The sequence below is a fragment of the Capricornis sumatraensis genome, chromosome 7, assembly GCF_032405125.1.
Source record: "Capricornis sumatraensis isolate serow.1 chromosome 7, serow.2, whole genome shotgun sequence".
NCBI classification, from domain to species: domain Eukaryota; kingdom Metazoa; phylum Chordata; class Mammalia; order Artiodactyla; family Bovidae; genus Capricornis; species Capricornis sumatraensis.
In genome coordinates, this window is record NC_091075.1 from 38,336,584 (window position 1) to 38,358,847 (window position 22,264).

The following is a 22,264-nucleotide window of genomic DNA, read 5'->3' on the forward strand; positions in this document are numbered from 1 at the left end:
TAATCCCCTACCCCCACCTGTCTTGCCCCTTATCTCTTCCTTCTTCTCATTGGTAGCTACTGGGATGTCCTCTATTTCTCCAAGTCTGTTTCTGTTCTGTTATGTGTATTCATTTGTTTTATGTTTTTCAATTTCACATTTAAGTGATAAGACAATATTTGTCTTTTTCTATCTGACTTATTTCACTAAGCATAATATTGTCCAGGCTCATCCATGTTGTTGCAAATGTCAAAATTTCATTTTATGGCTGAGATATGTATATACACACACACACATATATATGTATATACATATTTATCTATCAAAGGACACTTAGTTGGCTTACATATTTTGGCTATAGTAAATAGTGCCACTGTTAACATTGGGCTATATGTTGTGTATTTTCAAATTAGTGTTTACATTTTTTTGGATATACGTATATCTAGAACTGAAATTGCTGGATCATAATGGTAATTCTATTTTTAGTTTTTTGAAAAAACTATACTCTTTTTCGTAGTGGTTGCACCAGTTCTCATCAATATTGTACAAGGCTTCCCTTTTCTCCACATCCTCAGCAACGTTTGTTGTTTGTGGTCTTTTTCATGATAGCCATTATAACAAGTATGAGGTGGTAGCATATTGTGGTTTTGATTTGCACTTCTCTAATGATGAGTGATGTTGAACATCTTTCATATTCCTGTTAGCCATATGTTTGTTTTCTTTGGAAAAATGTCTGTCTATTCAGGTCTTTTTGCCCATTTTTTAAATTGATTTGGTTTTTATTGATAATGAATTGTATGAGCTATTTATATATTGTGGATGTTAACCCCTTACTGGTCATATCTTTTACAGATATTTTATCCCATTTAATAGGTTGTCTTTTCATTTTTTTTCAGTGGTTTGCTTTGCTATGCTGAAGCTTTTACGTTTAATTAGACCCCATTTGTTTGTTTTTTCTTTTATTTCCTTTGCTTTAGGAGATAGATCCAAAACAATACTGCTGCAGTTTGTGTCTTGCCTGTGTTTTCTCCTAGGAGTTTTATGGTTTTGGTCTTAGATTTATGTTTTTAATCAATTTGAGTTTATTTTTTGTATGGTGTGAGAAAATGATCTGATTTTATTCTTCTAGATATAACTGTCTAGATTTCCCAGCACCAGTTATAGAAGCAACCATCCTTTCCCATTACATAGTCTTGCATCTTTTGTCATAGATTAGTTGATAAGTGTGCGAGTTTATTTCTGGGCTCTCTGTTCTGTTACACTGATCTGTGTGTCTGCTCTTGTGCTGATACCATACTGTTTTAATGACTGTAGCTTTGTTATAAAGTCTGAAGTCAGAGAGCCTGATTTCTCCAGCTCCATTTTTCTTTTTCAAGATTTCTGTGGCTATTTGGGGCCTTGTGTTTAGCCATACAGATTTCAAGACTTTTTTGTTCTAGTTCTGTGAAAAATGCCATAATAATTTGATAAGATTGCATTGAATCTGAAGAGGGTCTTGGTACCTTTATGACCTCGTGTAACCTTAATTACCCCTTCCAAATATTGGAGTTTAGGGCTTTCAGTTCAGTTCAGTCACTCAGTCGTGTCCAACTCTTTGCAACCCCATGAATCACAGCACGCCAGGCCTCCCTGTCCATCACCAACTCTTGGAGTTCATTCAGACTCACGTCCATCGAGTCAGTGATGCCATCCAGCCATCACATCCTCTGTCATCCCCTTCTCCTCCTGCCTCCAATCCCTCCCAGCATCAAAGTCTTTTCCAATGAGTCAACTCTTCGCATGAGGTGGCCAAAGTACTGGAGTTTCAGCTTTAGCATCATTCCTTCCAAAGAAATCCCAGGGCTTTAACCTGTGACTTTGTAGGGACAGAATTCAGTCCATAGCACTGCTTTTTAAAAAAAAAAAATTATCACAATTTGGTGTATGTATTATTAAAAATTAATTAGTAAAAAAAATAAAATAAAAATAAAAATTAATTAGTAAAATGCCTACAGAGGATGCTAATTAAATACTGTCTAGAATAGAAATCATTAATTACTATGGAACTGATTTTTTTTTTTCCTTAGAAATCTTTAATGACTAGCAGAGATAGGAATAAGGAATGAGTTTAAAATAAATGATATGCTGTCTAAAAAATACTACTGGGTATTATTTTTTTTGTATAATTTTCCATAAATTATTTGTATTTTAATATTGATTCTCTGTAAGAATTTATTCCTTCTAGTGATGATAGGCGCTAGTTAGTGACTACTCACTGTGTAATACCTAGAAGATACTTTATTTATATAATCCCTTTTGATTCGAGCATCAACTCTAATGAGATACAGAGAAAATAAGATTCATTTTGGAGGAGGAAATTACAGCCTGTGGTTTAGAGCATGGGCTCTGGGTCCATTCTGACTAATTTGCCTGCTGCCAGCTGCATTAGTATGGACGGTTACTTAACCTTTCTGTGTCTTAGTATATTAGGTATCTATTGCTATGTAGCAGTTGTCTGAAAACTGCATTAAACATGTATTTTCTGTCAGGAAGTTGCTCTCAAGAGTTGTCCAAGGGCTGCAGTTATCTGAACGCTTGACTGGAGCTGGAAGATCTGCTTCCGGGGTGGTTTGTTCATATGGCTGACAGTGTAGTGCTGGCTCTTGGTGAGACGCCTCAGTTCTTTTCTCTGTGAGCACCTCCTGATGGCTACTTGAGTGTTCTCGTAACATGTAGCTGGCTTCCCCCAGAGTGTGAGCACATCAGGAGAGATGGAAGCCATCCTTTCTGGGACCTAGCCCCAGAAATCAAATAGCATCATTTGTACTACATTATATTCACTAGGAGCATATTCAGGAGGAGAGGAATTGGGCACCATCTTTTGAAGAAAGAAGTATCAGACTTTGTGGACACTGTAAAAACCACCACACATAGTTTTACTACTATGGAGTGCACTTCCTGAGCTTGTTGTGGATACTGAGTTTATCCACTGAAGCAGTTAAAACAGTGTTGGTCATGTACCATATATTTAATAAACATTAAGTTGTGCGTCTCAATTGTGGCAGCCCATAAGAATTGTCTGGGAAGCTTTGAAAAATCCCAGAGATCACTACATCCTAGACAGATTAAATCATCATCTCTAGAGGTGACACACAGGGATCCAGAGTTTTAATGCGACCTTCCATCCCCATGCTTATGTACCAGTTTATCCTCAGCCCTTGCTCCCACCGCTTGGTTTCCTGGTTATATAAAGATGAACCATTTAGTGTGATTTCCTTCAAGTTTTTAACTTTTAACCTCAAAGTTAACCCCTTTATTCTACTGTCCCTGTTTCCTAAATAAAAAATTACAAAAGTTACAGAAGAGTGAATGCACCTACCTGCCTAATGATTAAGGAGAAGGAAGGAAAGGGGGGAAAGTGAGTTCCAGTTTGGAGTTAAATGAAAATTTCAAAATTCTTGCCCAAATTAATTGAAACTGCTTGAACTTTTGGTTGTTGTTCTGCCTGGTAAATCACACAAAATGGACCAAATCTTCTAGAAATTCATCAGGAATATTTTTGGAATAGCTATCAATTATCAATTTTTATTTTTTGAAATGTTTTATATAATTTTAATGAAAGTGTGAGCCTGCAAATATTGCATATTACAAATAGTACAGGACTCTTTTATATGAAATCAGTGATTAAAAATTTTTTAATCATAAATTGAGGTAAAGGCATTGTTTCCTCCCAGCTGGCACGGTGGTAAAGAATCTGCCTGCTACTGCAGGAGCTGCAGGAGACATAGGCTCGATCCCTAGATCAGGAAGATTCCCTGGAGGAGGAAATGGCAACCCACTCTAGTGCTCTTGTCTGGAAAATCCCATGAACAAGAGGAGCCTGGCAGGCCACAGTCCATGGGGTCTCAAAGAGTCGGACATGACTGAGCAACTGAGCATACACACACGCAAAGGCATTGTTTGATATTTTATTGCTCACATAGAAAAGTAAGATACTGTCTTGTGAACAGTGAGCTTTCAGGTTTATTAGAGGAATAGAGCAGGTACACAGAAAGCCAGGATATAGAAAACAAAGTGAGTTTGAGGGGAAGAATCCTTACTAAATCAGATGATAAGAAGGGTTTATGAAAGAAGGAAGTGATACTTGAACTGGGACTTTTGGAGGGCTGGTAGAATTACCACAAATGATGTGTGCTTTAGGAAGAAAGGATTACAAAAACAAAGGTGTTTGGAAAACAGAGGTACGTGATTGCAACAGTGAACATAGTGTGTGTTAGGGAAGAGGGGGGAATGAGTGGTTAACGCAATGGGTTTGGTGGTTTGTCAGTAACATTTTTAATCAAATACTGAAGTGACACGTTCTTAAGTAATTTTATTACTTGATAAAATTCATCATATTGCTTTTTAACATTTTCCTTTATTTAAAGAAATATTTTTGTCAGACTAATATGTGCATATGGTTTTATTAAAAAATTAAATAAAGGAGAAAGATTTACATAGTAAATCCCTAAACATGCTTTGGCTGCCCTAAATTTTCTTTCCCAGAGGAAATCAGTTTTCACTAGTCTAGCTGTTCTTTTGATATTTCCTTCCATTTGATAATATAATGTTTTATCTTGATTACTTCCAGATGTTATCTCTTTGTTTCTGCTTAAGAAATGTGCAAAATTAGCTGTGTTACTCTGTTATTTACTCCATTATCATTCTACCACAATTTTAGCTGATAATTTTTGTATGTATTTAATTAAGGTATGCCTTGTTAGCACTACATAAGGGTGTGTACTTGTGTGAAGTGTATTGCCTGATGTTAATATCTCTTAGATTTATAGGGAATTGTCTGAATGAAAATAAGCTGCATTTTTTAGATTGTTCCAATGCATCCACCATTGCCTGTTTTTTTCAAAATGTGAAATAATTTGTCAATTGTTTATTTCTGGGGAGATTGCTCTTGGACCCTTTTTCTTCTTCTCTCATCTGAACCCCAGTAGTAGGTGTCACCCTGAGCCTCCTTCCCCGAAATCTTCCCAGACCTGCCCTTCCTGGCAGTCTTTTCTCTCTATTGTGTTGGACACTCAGCAGATCCCTTCAGCCTGGAAAATATTGTCTTTTGGTCTTGGAAATGTACCTGTATTATCTTTTATTTTTCCTGTAGAGGTTTGATTATTGTCTTTAAATTCTGTTTTCTATGAAATTTAATCAATTTTATTTTCTAACTGTATTTTAAAATTTTAGCCTTTGACTTTAATATCGAACATATTCATGCTCTATTATTTTTTCAAAGTACTTTGTTTTTCTTTCTGAGATACAAATAAGGCTTTTGGGGATGTTTGTTTATGTGGCTTTGGCGTGGTCTTCCTCCCCCCTATATTTCTGTTTGCGGGATTTCTTTTTCTCTCTTTACTCAAACATATGAGGATCTTTGGCTGTCGAGATTTAGGAGTAGCATTTTGTACGTGGACCAGTGGGCTTGTCTACTGGTGTACTTCACTTCAGGAGGATTAGATGGTGGGGATAGAGGAAAATCTAGCTGTTTCATTGGGGAACCACAAATGTCAATATGTGCGCATATTTTTCTCTTCAGCTATTGAGTTACTTGAGCAGGAATAGGAGGGAGATGGGAAGTATGCTAATGGGCCTGTTATTTATTAGCACATTTTCACTCATCTTCACGTTTTCAGCTGTTTCCTCACTGTAGACCTTATCTGTTTCAGATGTCCAAGAATCCACTGACGTTATGCAGAGCCTAAACCTCAGCACTCTTGCCTGCTGGCTCACTTGCCTGGGTGCTGGGGTGGTGGAGGCTGCCTGAAGCTTGACAGGCTTTCATGCAGTCTGTTTTCAGTCGCTTGCATTCACTTCCAAATGGCTTTGAAATCTTCTCTCCTTCTGTCTTCTCTGCTGTTCTTTTTTTGCCCATGGGCGCTTACACTTTTTAAGCATCATTTTACTGTCATTTAAGTAGGGTTTTGGGAAGAATATGTGATCAGTTTGTCTCTTTAAATGGACATTCTCCTTTACCTTTCACCCATCCCATGCTTGATTTTAAATGGGGAGAATTTTATAATAGCAGCTGTGTAAACAATGTGTGAGAGTTAAGTGCCTCTGAATTTTAGCTTATGAACTTTGATAATTTAGATTGTATCTGTTTTTCGTAAGAAAACCACTCTAGTAACACTATCTTAATCAGCGTAATGCCTGATTGTAAAGAAAGCTTATTTCATTTGCTGACTTGGTGCTTGAGCCTTTCACTATTTTTTTTTTCCTTACATGAGGAATTCACTAGGTAGGTTTGAGTTAAGGCTGTCTTTTGTCTATTCTATATCATAGTGTCTCTGGCATTGTTTGATGTGAGCTGAATGGTTTTGCCTTGCAAATTATAATGTACTAGTTATTAAGTCATTACCCCTTGGGGTAGTAAGAGCACCATAGGAAAAATGAAATATTTCCTTCCCTAGGTTCATTCCTTCTTACTGAGAAGTTCCTTTCCTTTCAAAATTATTAAACTCACACATTTGTTTCTATGAAAAACAATCATTATATTAAACTCCAAGTCTAAGCCCTTTGCATTTTCAGTGTGTGCCTTTTAGGTTTTCTATAAGCAATGCTAAATATATAAATTATGCATTTTGTCCTGGGTAAAGACCTAAACACAGAGCAGAATTAAAGCATTGCCATCTGCCCAAGCTGCCAGTCACTCAGATGTGTGAAACCTCTACTGGAATAAATTGAAAATGTGGTGCCAGGAAACGCAGGTTTCCACACATGACTTTATACATTTTTATGATATTCCAGTTAGTTCTGCTTCCATCCAGATCCACATGACAGGAAAAAAAGCCTTTCTTATTTGTAATTCCCTGTGATCTCTAAGGTTGTAGATCCTAATAGCTAGATGATTTTTGGTTTACTAAGTACATATAAATATTTTCCTCTTAATGGCCTTTGACATTGTGAGATAGTGTTAAGTAATGCGTGGGATTATGCAAATTTGGAAAGGTCAAGACTGAGCAAAATTATTCTGCATTAGAACAACTGGTCTTGAGGTATGTATGTGTTGTGAATGTGCATGTATGTAAATTTGCTGAAATCTTCATTTACTCTTGTCTTTTCAGCTGTGTTCTCTTTATCCTTGATGACTTACACCTTTAAAAATTTCTGTCATCTTAGCAAGATATGAAGAGGAAAAGTAGATAAACTCATCTTTAATGGAAAGTTCTCTTCTAACCTTTTCCTACACTGGATTTTAAAGTCAATAGAATTGCCTTATTCTTTCTTGAGATACAATGTACATACCATAAAACTGACCTTTTTAACGTGTACAATTTAAAGTGGTATTTAATGTATTCAGAGAGGGCGATCATCACTACTTTCTGGTTTTAAAATATTTTTATCATTTCAAAAGAAACTCCAAGCCTATTAGCATATACTCCCCATTCCTTCCCAACTCCTCCCCTCCTCTCCTACTAGTCATAGGCAAACAGTAATCTACTTTCCACCTATATAGGTTTGTCTGTTATGGCCATTTCTTATAAATGGAATCAGACAATATATTGTCTTTTGTGACTGTCCTCTTTCACTTAGCATAAGTTTCAAAATTCATCCATCTTGGAACGTAAGCAGTGTGTTGTTCTTTTATGGCTAGGTAGTATTTTATTGAATGACTATACTACACTGTATTTATTCATTCACCAATTGATGGGCATTTGGGTTGTTTTCACCTGTTGGCTCATAGGAATAATGCTGCTATGAACGTTTATGTACAAGTTCTTATATGGACATATGTGTTAATTTCTCTGCAGTATCTACCTAGGAGTGAAACTACTGAGCCAAATGGTGACTTTAACATTTTAAGAAACAAGTTTCCAAAGTAGCTGTACGATTTTGCATTCTCATCAGCAATTAATGGAAGTTTCTTTACATCATCAACAATACCTGTTATTGTCTGTGTTTTTCATTTTCATTATCCTCATAGTACAGGCAGTAGTTTTGTAATAACATGAAAATTATAGGCTTGAAGGGGAAAAAGAGATCCAGAAGCTCCAGGGCCATGAAAATAATGTCTGTTGGGGGTTTTGGAAATGAATTATCACAAACTGAGTGAAATCTTCAGTAAATTCTGCACTCTTCGTGAATGCTTTCATGAAGAAGTCTTATTTAGATTGAGCTGGAAGAGGAAAAGAGAGAACAGCCAACAAGAGACTTACTGAAAAAAAAAAAAAAGGGTAAAACAACCTGTATCAATAGAATCAATTCATAAAATGCTGAAAATTTGTTTATTGTTTAAATGGTATCAGTTTGAAGGGATGCCAAGTGACCAGCTTGCTAGCCACCTCCAGCTCTACCTGAACCATGGTAAGCTTTGCCTTGAGCCCCTGCTTTGCTGAGCCCATGAGCATAGTCAACTTTTACACTGAGTCCATAAACAATTTGAAGACTTCAGGGGAAGAAGAGGACATCCAAAACAACCTTAAATAACTGTGGGTAATGGTTTAAGTCACAGGACATTACATAAGTCCAGTCCACTTACAGCTGAGCAATAGTGTCAGCTGGCTCAGTAGTGGGGATTAGGTAGAACAGTAGTAACACTATTTGCACTGAAACTACATACTTACTGTACTTTGCCCACTTACTATAGCACTAGCTTTATGGAGAAAGCCAAGTTTTATTGGCAGCAATATTGCCAGTAGTTTTGAAGATTAGCGTCATTGTGGGAGGCTGCCCTCCTATATTGGAATGATAGCTTTTCCCATTCTCTGGTGTGTAGACGTTCCTACATTATAAAGAAAATCTTCAGCTGTTACACCCTTGTGTCTCACATTTAACCTAGATGTGAGCTCCCAGTTTTGCTATATGGATCGATTATTTAAATGCTTGCTATGTTTTTAATTGATGTCTTCATCCCCACTGACAGGCATTCAGTGAATGTCTGCAGCATAGATTTGCTGATGTACTACTTGGTGTCACTGAGCATTAGTTTTTGGTTATAGGACTGAAATGTAAAGCATCATCTAGTTCTTGTTTTTCCTGTACCCTTTGCCTTTGCTTTCACATGCAGGTCCATTCTGGGAGTGGCAGTGTCAGTCTAGATACAGGCTAATTTAGCAATAAACATAACTCTACATCTTGCAGGAGCTAATCAGAATGATAAGATTTGTAGTTTTATTAATAACGTCTAAGAACAGGTTGTCACTTATTAATTTTTATTAGTTACTTTATCATTCTGCCCTTTGAGAAATTTGTGTGAGGATTTGAGAACTTGGTCATGGGCAAGGGTTGTAAGAGAACTGTAAAAATATAACTTCTCCTTTCACATGGAAAAATACCAATTGCATTAATCATAAGATAGAATTTTGTATATAAACTTCTCATCACTCTAAAAAGACATGGTTCCACTCATGAGAAATGAAATGCAGAGGTAAAACTCAGTCTAGTCCAGGATAGCTGGCATATTATGATAATTTTCCCCATTCTTCTGTATGTTTAGAAAGAAACAGAATTCGTGTTTTGTTTATTCTTAGTTGTTTTATGAAGCATTTTGTGCCCAGAAATTAAGTCTTTTATTAAAATGCTGTTCCCCACATATACCCCGGGACCTAAGATGTTATATTTGATTGTAAATAAATGGAGATTCCTACTCCCAGTAGTAGTTTCCTGCTACTCCTCACCAGTTCTGCTTATTTATTTGTTGATTCAAGAAACATTTGTTAAGTATTGACATATTTGAGACAGTGCTAGGTTCTGTGTGATAGTGATACTCATAAGGGAGCTTTGTAGGCATGCACTGGTCAGACTGTGCTCTGAGGTCAGACTGCCAGGATTTGAGTTGCAGCTTGGCTGCTTGGTAGTTGTATGAACATGGAAAAGTTACTGAATGTCTCTGTTTCAGTCTAGTCATCTCTAGCTGGGGATGTGTGAGATTGCTACTGCTGTTGCTGCTGCTGTGACACATTACCAGAAATATAGTGGCTTAAAACATCACATACTTGCCATCTCATTGTTCTATGAGAACTGTGTAGGCTCAGCTGGTTTCTCTTCTCCAGCTCTCACAAGGTCAAAACCAAGGTGTCAGCCTGAGTTCTTGCTTCCAGGCTCATTGAGTTTTGGGGAGCTTTCAATTCTAAGTGGCTGTGAGGCTGTGGTCCCTGATTTCTTGCTGGCTTCTCTTTCTGGAGGCGGTCCACATTCCTGAGCTAGTGGCCTTTCTCCAGCTTCAGAGTCAGCAGCAACTCACTGTTCTAATAGATTAGCAAATTTTCATAAATCCTTGTGTGAGCATTAATGAGGAAATAAAAAGCTACTGCAATAATCTGGCGCCATGAAGCTAAATATTTTGGTTCTTTTAATAGCTGACCTTCCCATGGCCCTGAGATATATTGTAGTAGAGATTAACATTTTGCCAATTGTTTTTTTTGTTTTTTTTTTCTATTTGAGGCTAAGATTGTATACGGTATATCTTCCTGGCCATCAAAAAGTCAAAGCACATGACAAGCACTTGGATGAATGTCTAGATAAGAGTAGGGTGCCATCCCGTGATTAGGTCCATTATTGCTGATTATGATTGTAATCTCTTTTTAATGAGAGCAAATACTTGTCACATGCTTCAGTGTTTGCTACCTAATCTGGAACAGAAGTTCTGGTTGTACAGTTTTCTTCAGCTGCTGAGTCATTTACCTGTATACCACACATACTGTGTGCTAGTTTTTTGTTCATGGTTTAGCTTAAAAAAAGGGGGGGAGGGTCACATTCAGCCAATAATGAAAATCTTGTAAGAAACATGAAAATTTGAAATGGCACTTTCACTAATAGAAAAAGTTAGTTCTTCTCCTAGGAAAAGATTGATATTAAGGAAAATGATGACTGTTTCAATTATTAACCATTATTCCATGTACAAAGTTTTTTTAAGCTCTTTGGGTTCATAAATTATACACATCCTGATTTTTATTCCAATTTAGTTCTAGAAGTAACCACACTTTTCTGAAATGGTTAAAATATTTTAATATATCTGCATTGTGCAGTGCATAGTCGCTCAGTCGTGTCCCTCTTTCCCCAAATAGAATATGCTTAATGAAAACATGATGTTTATTTTTTTTAGTGCTATATCCCTGGTATTAGAGATAGTCAGACACACAGAAAGCAGGTGATCAACATCACACATAGTATGGATAAGTATACATTAGGAATAAGTGTGCCCAAGATAGAAGCACTGCTCATTCTTATTTATGATGTGAGACCTTGAGACATTGTCATAACCAATATCAATGTAAGGATGTGAATGAATACAATACTCTTTTTTATATTTAGGTATCAGTGAATCAAAAAGTAATGCAAACAATGGTAGTTATTATGAACGTTGTTTCTAGAAAACATCAAAAGGCATCTTCTTAGGCACATTTGCACTCATACTTGCCTACTCAGTGCTAGGTTGGACATTATAAATGTGTGGAGCAGTTATTAATCTTATATGGAGAAAGTCTTATCTGTGGGATAGCTGCAGGTGGGCAGATTTCTGGAAAAGCAGTATAAATTGGAGATTCTCAGTATTATTGTGGGTGCTAAGGTGCTTGAGTCGTGTCTGACTGTAACCTGCCAGGCTCCTCTGTCCACGGCATTCTCTAGGCAAGAATGATCGAGTGGGTTGCCATGCCCTCCTCCAGGGAATCTTCCCAACTCAGGGATCTTAACTCACATCTCATGTAATTATTTGGTATGAAAATAAATGTTATGCTAATAAAGTCTTTACTTCACTGCTGATATGTTTAAACGAAGATTCAGGAGGTAAATTATGACTCTTAAGGTCCAAGTGTGGTGCACTGCTGTCAGAGCCGCTGAAGTAGAGTGAACCAGTGAATCTGTCTTCCATCAGAGGAAGCGGGAATGCTTGTGGGCAGGAGGAGATAGATATATTTTCCCCATCATACTTATTTTTGCTTTTGGAGACCATATTTAGTGATTTTTTTCATTCATGCCATGAAGGATTTCATGGTATTTTGTTAAGTTGGATATTCTCTGAATAGATGTCTCCCTTCCCATTTTTTGGTCAGCTTTATTTCCTGGGAAATTACTCGTTATATTTCAAAATAGTGGAAGTAAATCATCAAAGTACTGCTGCTTTTCAAAGATGTCATAAATTCCTAACTATTTTAAATATATATTTTTTTGATCTAGTGTCTTCACACATTGCCTGCCATAGGGTTTGAAGTTTCATTTCAGAGCCAGAAGGGCGGCCAGATGTCCATTGTCAACACTGTTGGAAAGCCGTTGCTTATACCCTGAAATGCTGGGAATTAATCCACATTTTAGAAAGAGAGCACACACCCATGAAAACATCCAGACTCACTTTGCCTTAGTCACCATAAGGAAAAAAAGGCCAATAGGAGTACATTTTGTGTTAGTTTCTTTTTTAAATTTTATTTTATGTATGTATTTTGACTGTGCTGCCTCTTCCTTGCTATGCAGGCTTTTCTTTAGCTGCAGCCAGCAGGGTCTACTCTCTAGTTGTAGAGCACATGCTTCTTAACGTGGCGGCTGCTTCGTGGATCACAGGCTTTAGGGCATGTGGGCTCCAGTACTGTGGCTCTCGAGCTCTAGAGCCGAGGCTCAGTAGCTGTGGTGCATGGGCTCAGTTGCTCAGCAGCATGTGGAATCTTTCCAGATCAGGGGTCAAACCTGTGTCTCCTACATTGGCAGGTAGATTCTTTACCCTAAACCACCAGGGAAGCGCCTCTTAGTTCATATTTATCTTTATAATATCAAGGTGTGAGAAATGGATAGTTATCAATTTATTTTTAATCACTCCAAACAATTATTTCCATTTCTTATGTATTCCTACTAGGCAAGATCATCAGTCAGCTCAATTCAGTTCAGTCGCTCAGTCGTGTCCAACTCTTTGGGACCCCATGAATGGCAGCACGCCAGGCCTCCCTGTCCATCACCATCTCCCGGAGTTCACTCAGACTCATGTCCATCGAGTCAGTGATGCCATCCAGCCATCTCATCCTCTGTCGTCCCCTTCTCCTCCTCCCCCAATCTCTCCCAGCATCAAAGTCTTTTCCAATGAGTCAATTCTTCCCATGAGGTGGCCAAAGTACTGGAGTTTCAGCTTTAGCATCATTCCTTCCAAAGAAATCCCAGGATTGATCTCCTTCAGAATGGACTGGTTGGATCTCCTTGCAGTCCAAGGGACTCTCAAGAGTCTTCTCCAACACCACACTTCAAAAGCATCAATTCTTTGGTGCTCAGCCTTCTTCACAGTCCAACTCTCACATCCATACATGAGCACAGGAAAAACCATAGCCTTGACTAGATGGAACTTAGTCAGCAAAGTAATGTCTCTGCTTTTGAATATGCTATCTAGGTTGGTCATAACTTTTCTTCCAAGGAGTAAGCATCTTTTAATTTCATGGCTACAGTCACCATCTGCAGTGATTTTGGAGCCCAGAAAAATAAAGTCTGACACTGTTTCCACTGTTTCCCCATCTATTTCCCATGAAGTGATGGGACCAGATGCCATGATCTTCATTTTCTGAATGTTGAGCTTTAAGCCAGCTTTTTCACTCTCCTCTTTCACTTTCATCAAGAGGTTTTTTAGTTCCTCTTCACTTTCTGCCATAAGGGTGGTGTCATCTGCATATCCGAGGTTATTGATATTTCTCCCAGCAAGATCATAGTACAATGGAAAATGACACAATAATATGCAACATACCACATCTTTATGGATTATCAAAATATTTGGATATGATTTTTTTTTAGAAGTATTTTCCCAGTGGTTCAGTATAAAGAATCTGCCTGCCATTGCAGAAGACACAGGTTCAATCCCTGGTCCAGGAAGATTTCACATATCACTGAGCAACTAAGTCCCATGTGCCACAGCTTTTGAGCCTATGCTCTGGAGCCAGGAAGCCACAACTGCTGAGCCCACGTGAAACGGCTACTGAAGCCCTCATGCCCTAGAGCCTGTGCTCTGCAACAAGAGAAACCACTGCAATGAGAAGCCTGAGCACCCCAGTTAGAGAGTAGCCCCTGCTCACTGCAACTAGAGAAAAAAACAGCCAGCACAGCCAAAACACAATTAATATGAGTAATTTCTAGTATCAAGAGATCTGTTTGCCCTGAAATTATAGTTTACTGGATTACATTATTTGTGATCAATAAGAAATAGAGTTATTCCAATTATAAATAGAATGTTCTCCAATATGATTCTACCAAAGATGGAACATCTATACACTTTCAGAATTGCTATTTTTGACAGCATCACTTATTCTAACATTCATAAGGCTCAAATGGGTTCTTATTAAAAGACATTTCATGGAAACCTTACTGTATTCATAAAACCAAGGTAATGAAGGTGAAGCAAAACATTACTTTGCTTATTTAGCAAACACTTAACATAGCACTTAGTATGTGCCACTTACTTTGTTTTAAATACTCTGCAACTGTCAACTCACTTAATCCTCATCACAACCCTGTTTCATAGTTGGTATTACCCTTAAAAATAAGGAAACAGTGCAGTGAAGAGTCTGAGGTCACAAAAGTAGTAGGTAGCAAACCCTGCTTCCTAGCCTGCATTCTTATCCTGTGATCTGCAGCTGCTGTCAGTGGCCATCTATGACTTTCTGTGTTTTCACTTCCTGACATTGACATTACCTATGTATCTGTAACGCTGACACTCCTCTTCCTTTGCATCTTACTTGCCTCACTTTTCTGTCTCTTACACCATTGAATTGCTGGAGCAGCTGGCCTATTTTAATTAAAGAATCCAATGTGTGTTAAATACTCAGTTCAGTTCAGTCGCTCAGTCATGTCTGACTCTTTGCAACCCCATGAACCACAGTATGCCAGGCCTCCCTGTCCATCACCAATTCCCAGAGTCCACGCAAACCCGTGTTCATTGAATCAGTGATGCCATCCAACCATCTCATCCTCTGTTGTCCCCTTGTCCTCCCGCCCTCAATCTTTCCCAGCATCAGGGTCTTTGCCAATGAGTCAGCTCTTCGCATCAGGTGGCCAAAGTATTGGAGTTTCAGCTTCAACATCAGTCCTTCCAATGAACACTCAGGACTGATCTCCTTTAGGATGGACTGGTTGGATCTCCTTGCAGTCCAAGGGACTCTCAAGAGTCTTCTCCAACACCACAGTTCAAAAGCATCAATTCTTCGGCGCTCAGCTTTCTTCACAGTCCAACTCTCACATCCATACATGACCACAGGAAAAACCATAGCCTTGACTAGACGGACCTTAGTCGGCAAAGTAATGTCTCTGCTTTTTAAGAAGCTGGCTAGGTTGGTCATAATTTTCCTTCCAAAGAGTAAGCGTCTTCTAATTTCATGGCTGCAATCACCATCTGCAGTGATTTTGGAGCCCAGAATAATAAAGTCAGCCACTGTTTCCCCATCTATTTCCCATGAAGTGATGAAACCAGATGCCATGATCTTCGTTTTCTGAATGTTGAGCTTTAAGCCAACTTTTTCACTCTCTTCTTTCACTTTCATCAAGAGGCTCTTTAGTTCTTTTCACTTTTTGCCGTAAGGGTGGTATCATCTGCATATCTGAGGTTATTGATATTTCTCCCGGCAATCTTGATTCCAGCTTGTACTTCTTCCAGCCCAGCGTTTCTCATGATGTACTCTGCATATAAGTTAAATAAGCAGGGTGACAATATACAGCCTTGACATTCTCCTTTTCCTATTTGGAACCAGTCTCTTGTTCCATTTCCAGTTCTAACTGTTGCTTCCTGTTCTGCATACAGATTTCTCAAGAGGCAGGTCAGATGGTCTGATATTTCCAGCTCTTTCAGAATTTTCCAGTTTATTGTGATCCACACAATCAAAGGCTTTGGCATAGTCAATAAAGCAGAAATAAATGTTTTTCTGGAACTCTCTTGCTTTTTCGATGATCCAACAGATGTTGACAATTTATCTCTGATAGATTGTCATTATTCCCTGGAAGTATTTTCTGTAAAAAGATTTGTTTGTCCCTCTGATAGAAAGTAGTATACAGAATTACTTAAGATAGCAACTTTACTATTTAAATATCGACAAAACAAATCTCTGAGAATTGAGGGAAACATTTCACATGTCTGCCTGTGAATTTTGGCACATTGCTGGATGTTTTTGGCTTCATACAAGGTTATTGGGGCTTCCCCAGTGGCTTAGTGGGTAAAGAATCTGCCTGCAATGCAGGAGACATAGAAGACTAGGGTTTAATCACTGGGTCAGGGAGATCTCCTGGAGGAGGAAATGGCAACCCATTCCAGTATTCTTGCCTAGAAAATCCTGTAGGTAGAGGATCCTGGCAGGCTACAGTCCAAAGGGTTAAAGAGTCGGATACGCTCAATCCAACTGAGCAACTAGGCACACACAAAGTTATTAGACTTTTGTTTGAAGCATATATCAAATTCTAAACTCTGTGACAAGTGGGTGATTAAAAAGCTGCTTAAAAATTTAAAGATTCTTTCCATTTAGTTTGGTGTCACTCATGGTGATCTGGGTAGGTCTTTTACATCCAGTGTTTTCAACCAAGAGATTCTTGTTTTTAACAGACTTGAACAACAGACTGGTTCCAAATAGGAAAAGGAGTATGTCAAGGCTGTATATTGTCACCCTGCTTATTTAACTTATATGCAGAATACATCATGAGAAACACTGGACTGGAAGAAGCACAAGCTGGAATCAAGATTGCTGGGAGAAATATCAATAACCTCAGTATGCAGATGACACCACCCTTATGGCAGAAAGTGAAGAGGAACTAAAAAGCCTCTTGATGAAAGTGAAAGAGGAGAGTGAAAAAGTTGGCTTAAAGCTCAACATTCAGAAAACTAAAATCATGGCATCCGCTCCCATCACTTCATGGGAAATAGATAGAGAAACAGTAGAAATAGTGTCAGACTTTATTTTTTTGGGCTCCAAAATCACTGCAGATGGTGATTGCAGCCATGAAATTAAATGATGCTTACTCTTTGGAAGAAAAGTTATGACCAACCTAGATAGTATATTCAAAAGCAGAGACATTACTTTGCCGACTAAGGTCCGTCTAGTCAAGGCTATGATTTTTCCTGTGGTCATGTATGGATGTGAGAGTTGGACTGTGAAGAAAGCTGAGCACCGAAGAATTGATGCTTTTGAAGTGTGGTGTTGGAGAAGACTCTTGAGAGTCCCTTGGACTGCAAGGAGATCCAACCAGTCCATTCTGAAGGAGATCAGCCCTGGGATTTCTTTGGAAGGAATGATGTTGAAGCTGAAGCTCCAGTACTTTGGCCACCTCATGGGAAGAATTGACTCATTGGAAAAGACTTTGATGCTGGGAGGGAATGGGGGCAGGAGGAGAAAGGGACAACAGAGGATGAGATGGCTGGATGGCATCACTGACTGAATGGACGTGAGTCCGAGTGAACTCCGGGAGATGGTGATGGACAGGGAGGCCTGGCGTGCTGCGATTCATGGGTTTGCAAAGAGTCGGACATGACTGAACGAATGGACTGAACTGAACTGAAAGCAAAAATGAAATGGAAGATCTGCTATGGATAAAAGTCCAGCCATTATCTTAATTTGTGGCAAGAAAACACAGAATTGAAATAGCAACCTATTTTATTCACTGAATAAAAAGCTTGTGGTTTTTAGGATGTCTTGAATAAGTCAGTTATTCTTGAAAATTAAAATCAAATGCTTGAGGATCAAAGAAAAAGCAGAAATACCTCTTTATAATGTCACATCTCAGTCCCTGGGAATGATTTCTGAATTAAATGTTGGGATGTATTGTACTTGTGTATCTTTTCTACTACTGTAAAATATACCTGAGAACAATTTTTCTTCTTCTTCTTTTTTTTTCCAGATGAGAGAAATGATGCTGAAGAGAGTAATTTAAGAGCCTTAATAGAAGAGCTGCCAGATACCCACTACTGCCTTCTCAAGTACCTTTGCCAGTTCTTGAGTAAAGTAGCCAAGCACCATGTGCAGAACCGCATGAATGTTCACAATCTTGCCACTGTATTTGGGCCAAATTGCTTTCAGTAAGTTGGTGAACTTTTGCTGTTAGTTTCATCACATGTTCCCTTTTCTTTACAACTGCCTAAAATTATTGCGATGTAGAAGCATATTTCGGACTAAGAAGTCAACCAGTTTATATTGGAGAAATAAATACCAGTTTTTGAGAAGGAAGCTATGCCTTTTTACGAAACCATAATTTTTAATGTTTCAAACAACTTTTTTAAAATTCTGGGAATTAGTATTACTTTCACTAAAAACATTTAAAAATCAGTTTTAAAAATTGATTAGAAAAAGAGGGAATTAATTTGATATAGTATGTAATTTTTTATGAATCATTGCTAATGGGTGGAAAGTAACAAGTGGAATATGTCAGTGGCAGAAAAATGTAACTTCAGCTACATTTGTTTTCTAGGAATAGATTAGAAATAAACTAATCTCCTTGGTAGGTGCTATATCACTAGGCACAAGAACTTTTCATAAAGCTTTATATTTTCCCTGTTATTCCTCAAAGGTGTTTAATCATTAATACACGAAATATGATCTTGAAAACCGGAGACTTTGCTTTTAGCTTTCCTATCAGTATTTCTGATATCAAACGCATTTCTTCCACTTATAAGGAAAGAGAAAGAACATTCACAGTTTAAAGCTCTGAGAAACTGTCATCAGGTTTTTTTTTTTTAATAGTATATCTGCTTATCCACTCCATTAATTTACAGACTCATTCAGCTGCGTGGAACTAGTAATAGTACAATCTTCAGAATGACTCTAAATATAAACTAGTTTAGATCATAGTGACTACAGGGTTGCAAGATATTTACAGTCTTCTGTGGAGAAAAGTTCCACCTAAAACAACTATCTCCTTTGTAATGTTAGAGAGTACAGTGTTTATTGAGTATAGTATTAAGTGCTGTACTCATTTATCTGATTGAGTCCAAAGATGCAGAAGTGGTTTGTTTTGAAGTTCCCTTATTTAGGATAAGAAAAAAGTAGTTAGTTCAGTTCCTGTGACCACAGTTAGGTCAGTGACTATAGTCCATAAATGTTAATAAAAATCATTGGTAGAAAGTCTGCCATTTAAGGACAGTTGAAATACTTTTCTTAATAACTTAGGCGAATACAAATGTTTACATTGTATGGTCAGTAGAATGAGATGGTCAGTAGATGAGGAGGATTTTTTTTCCAAAGGGGAAATCCTCATTAAAGGCTGTAAATTTTAGATAAAAGGTGATATTTTTAAGAAATCTACAATCATAAAGCTGGAAGAAAATATACCAGTAATATATGATTGGTGTTCTGGATACTAGACTTCTAGGTGACTCTTAATTACTATGTTTTCACATGTAATTCCAGTTACAGGTTATTAAATTTGGTTGACTAGGTCATATTATCATTGTAAAATACTCAAACAGTATAGAGGTATATTGAATAAAAAATATCCTCCCATTCCAACCTCTTCTCTCTAGAGAGAAAATTAGTAGCCGGGTGTGTATCCTTTTTGAACACAGCCATAAATCTATTTTAAAATATGAATGGGATCAAGGTGTGTATACTGTGAAGCTTGATTGTTTTTATGGTAACACTAGAACTTTTAATGTCAAAAGATCTATATACCTCATTCTTTTAACTGTTAGATAATGGGAATTTATTCTAACTTAGCTCTACCTCAGTTGATGAAGGTTGAGGTTGTCAACTTTTGGTATTTAAACAGAATTATAGTGTACATCCTGAGAGTGATTCTTTATGTACATCTCTCTTACTGCTTTGTGGGAGTTCTTTAGGTCTTCTGGAAAATAATCTTTTGTCTGTTATAAACATTGCAAATGTTTTCTCCTATTCTGTTGTTTGTCATTTAGTTTTATTTATGGTGCTTTATAAATTTTTAAAATTTTAATTTAATGTATCAACTCTTCCTCTTTTTGCTTATTAGGATTTATGTCTTAATAATATTTCTAAATAATATTAATTATGTTCTCTTGCTTAATAGTGATATAGCATAAAAATATTATAACATATTTTTCTTTTGTCACATTTATAGACTTTTTATGCTTAGGTTTTTGCTTTCTCTAGAATTATTTTTGTATGTATTGCGTATGGATCCAGTTTGATTTTTCTTCACATAGATAGCTAATTGTTACCAGATCATTCATTGAGTAGTACATCTCTTTGCTAGCTTACCATACCAACTCAATCACATATTACTTTCCTGCATATATGAGTTTGTTTCTGGTGTTTGTATGGCTCCTTCCTGTTCTCCATATCTATACAGTTACCCTTTAAGAGGAATTTTGGAGTCTCCATGGTAAGTGGTATCTCATTGTGGTTTTGATTTGCATTTCTCTGATGACTAATGACATTGAATATTTTCTTATATGCTTATTGATCATTTGTATATCTTTGGAAAAATGTCTGTTCAGATCCTCAGACCCTTTTTAGTTAGATTTTTGTCTTTATGATTCAACTGTAAGAGTCCTTTGTATATTTTAGATATTAGTCCCTTATCAGATGTGGGATATGCATATATTTTCTCCTATGTTGTCTTCTCATTTTCTTAATTGTATCCTTTCAAACAGAAAATGTTTAATTTTGATAAAGTCCAATATATTTAATTTTTCTATTGTTACATATGCTTTTGGTATTGTATCTAAGGTTTTGCCTAACTTGTTAAGATTTTTTAAAAGAGCTTTATTGTTTTAACTCTTACACTTAAGTCTATGGAGCTAATTTGGAATTAGTTTTTGTGTGGTATAAGGAAGGAGTCCAGTTCCGTTCTTTTGCCTGTGGGTGTGCAGTTGTTTTAGTACCACTTGTTGAAAAGTGAATTGTCTTGGCACTCTTGTCAGAAATTGGTTAACTATATTGTTAGGGCTTATTTATGCACTTACAGTTTTATTCCATTGATATATGTCTATCCTTATGTGGTTACCACTCTGTCTTGATTCCTGTCACTTTTTAGTAAGTTTTGAATTCAAATAGTGTCCATCTTCCAACTTTGTTCTTTTTCAAGATTGCCCCTTTCGTTTCCATAATTGTAGGGTCATATTGTAAATTTCTAAAAAAAAAAAAATTGCCAGCTTGGATTTTGATAGGAATTCTGTTGACTCTGTAGGTCAATTTGGGGAGTATTATTGCTAGGTTCAGAGAAGGCACTGGCGACCCACTCCAGTACCCTTGCCTGGAAAATCCCATGGATGGAGGAGCCTGGTGGCTGCAGTCCATGGGGTCACTAAGAGTCGGACACGACTGAGCAACTTCACTTTCACTTTTCACTTTCATGCCTTGGAGAAGGAAATGGCCAGTGTTCTTGCCTGGAGAATCCCAGGGATGGGGGATCCTGGCGGGCTGCCGTCTGTGGGGTTGCACAGAGTCGGACATGACTGAAGTGACTTAGCATTGCTAGGTTAAGAATATTAAATCATCCAATCCATGAACATGGGATGTCTTTCTTTTTTATTTATTTTAATTGGAGGCTAATTACTTTACAATATTGTAGTAGTTTTTGCCATACATTCACATGAATCAGCCATGGGTGTACATGTGTTCCCCATCTTGATCCTCCCTCCCCTCTCCTTTACCATCCTATCCCTCAGGGTCATCCCAGTGCACCAGCCCTGAGAACCCTGTCTCATGCATCGAACCTGGACTGGCAATCTATTTCACATATGGTAATATACATGTTTCAATGCTATTCTCTTATATCATCCCACCCTGGCCTTCTCCCACAAAGTCCAAAAATCTGTTCTTTACATCTGTGTCTCTTTTCCTGTCTCACATATAGGATCATCGTCACCATCTTTCTAAGTTCCATGTATATGCGTCAATATACTGTATTGATGTTTTTCTTTCTGACTTGCTTTGCTCTGTATAATAGGCTCCAGCTTCATCCACCTCATTAGAACTGATTCTAATGAGTTCTTTTTAATAACTGAGTAATAGTCCATTGTGTAAATGTACCATAGCTTTCTTTTTTTTTTTTTTTTTTGGAGGCTAATTACTTTACAATATTGTAGTGGTTTTTGCCATACATAAACATGAATCAGCCATGGGTTTACATGTGTTCCCCATCCTGAACTCCCCTCCCACCTCCCTCCCCATCCCATCCCTCTGGGATATCCCAGTGCACCAGCCTTGAGCACCCTGTCTCAGGCATCAAACCTAGCCTGGTGATCTGTTTCAGATATCATAATATACATGTTTCAATGCTATTCTCTCAGATTATTGCTTTCTCCCTCAGAGTCCAAAAGACTGTTCTGTACATCTGAGTCTCTTTTGCTGTCTCACATACAGGGTTATCGTTACCCTCTTTCTAAATTCCATATATATGTGTTAGT

The 22,264-nt window shown here is 37.5% G+C and overlaps 1 protein-coding gene across 1 annotated transcript in view; it reads left to right on the plus strand.

Annotated features, from left to right (window-relative positions):
- The window catches only part of FAM13A (family with sequence similarity 13 member A), a 334,488-nt gene that overhangs the window by 46,652 nt on the left and 265,572 nt on the right, over positions 1–22,264 (plus strand). Inside the window, exon 4 of the mRNA XM_068974938.1 lies at positions 17,782–17,959. Coding sequence (XP_068831039.1) covers positions 17,782–17,959 — 178 coding nt within the window. The remainder of the gene's footprint in view (positions 1–17,781; positions 17,960–22,264) is intronic.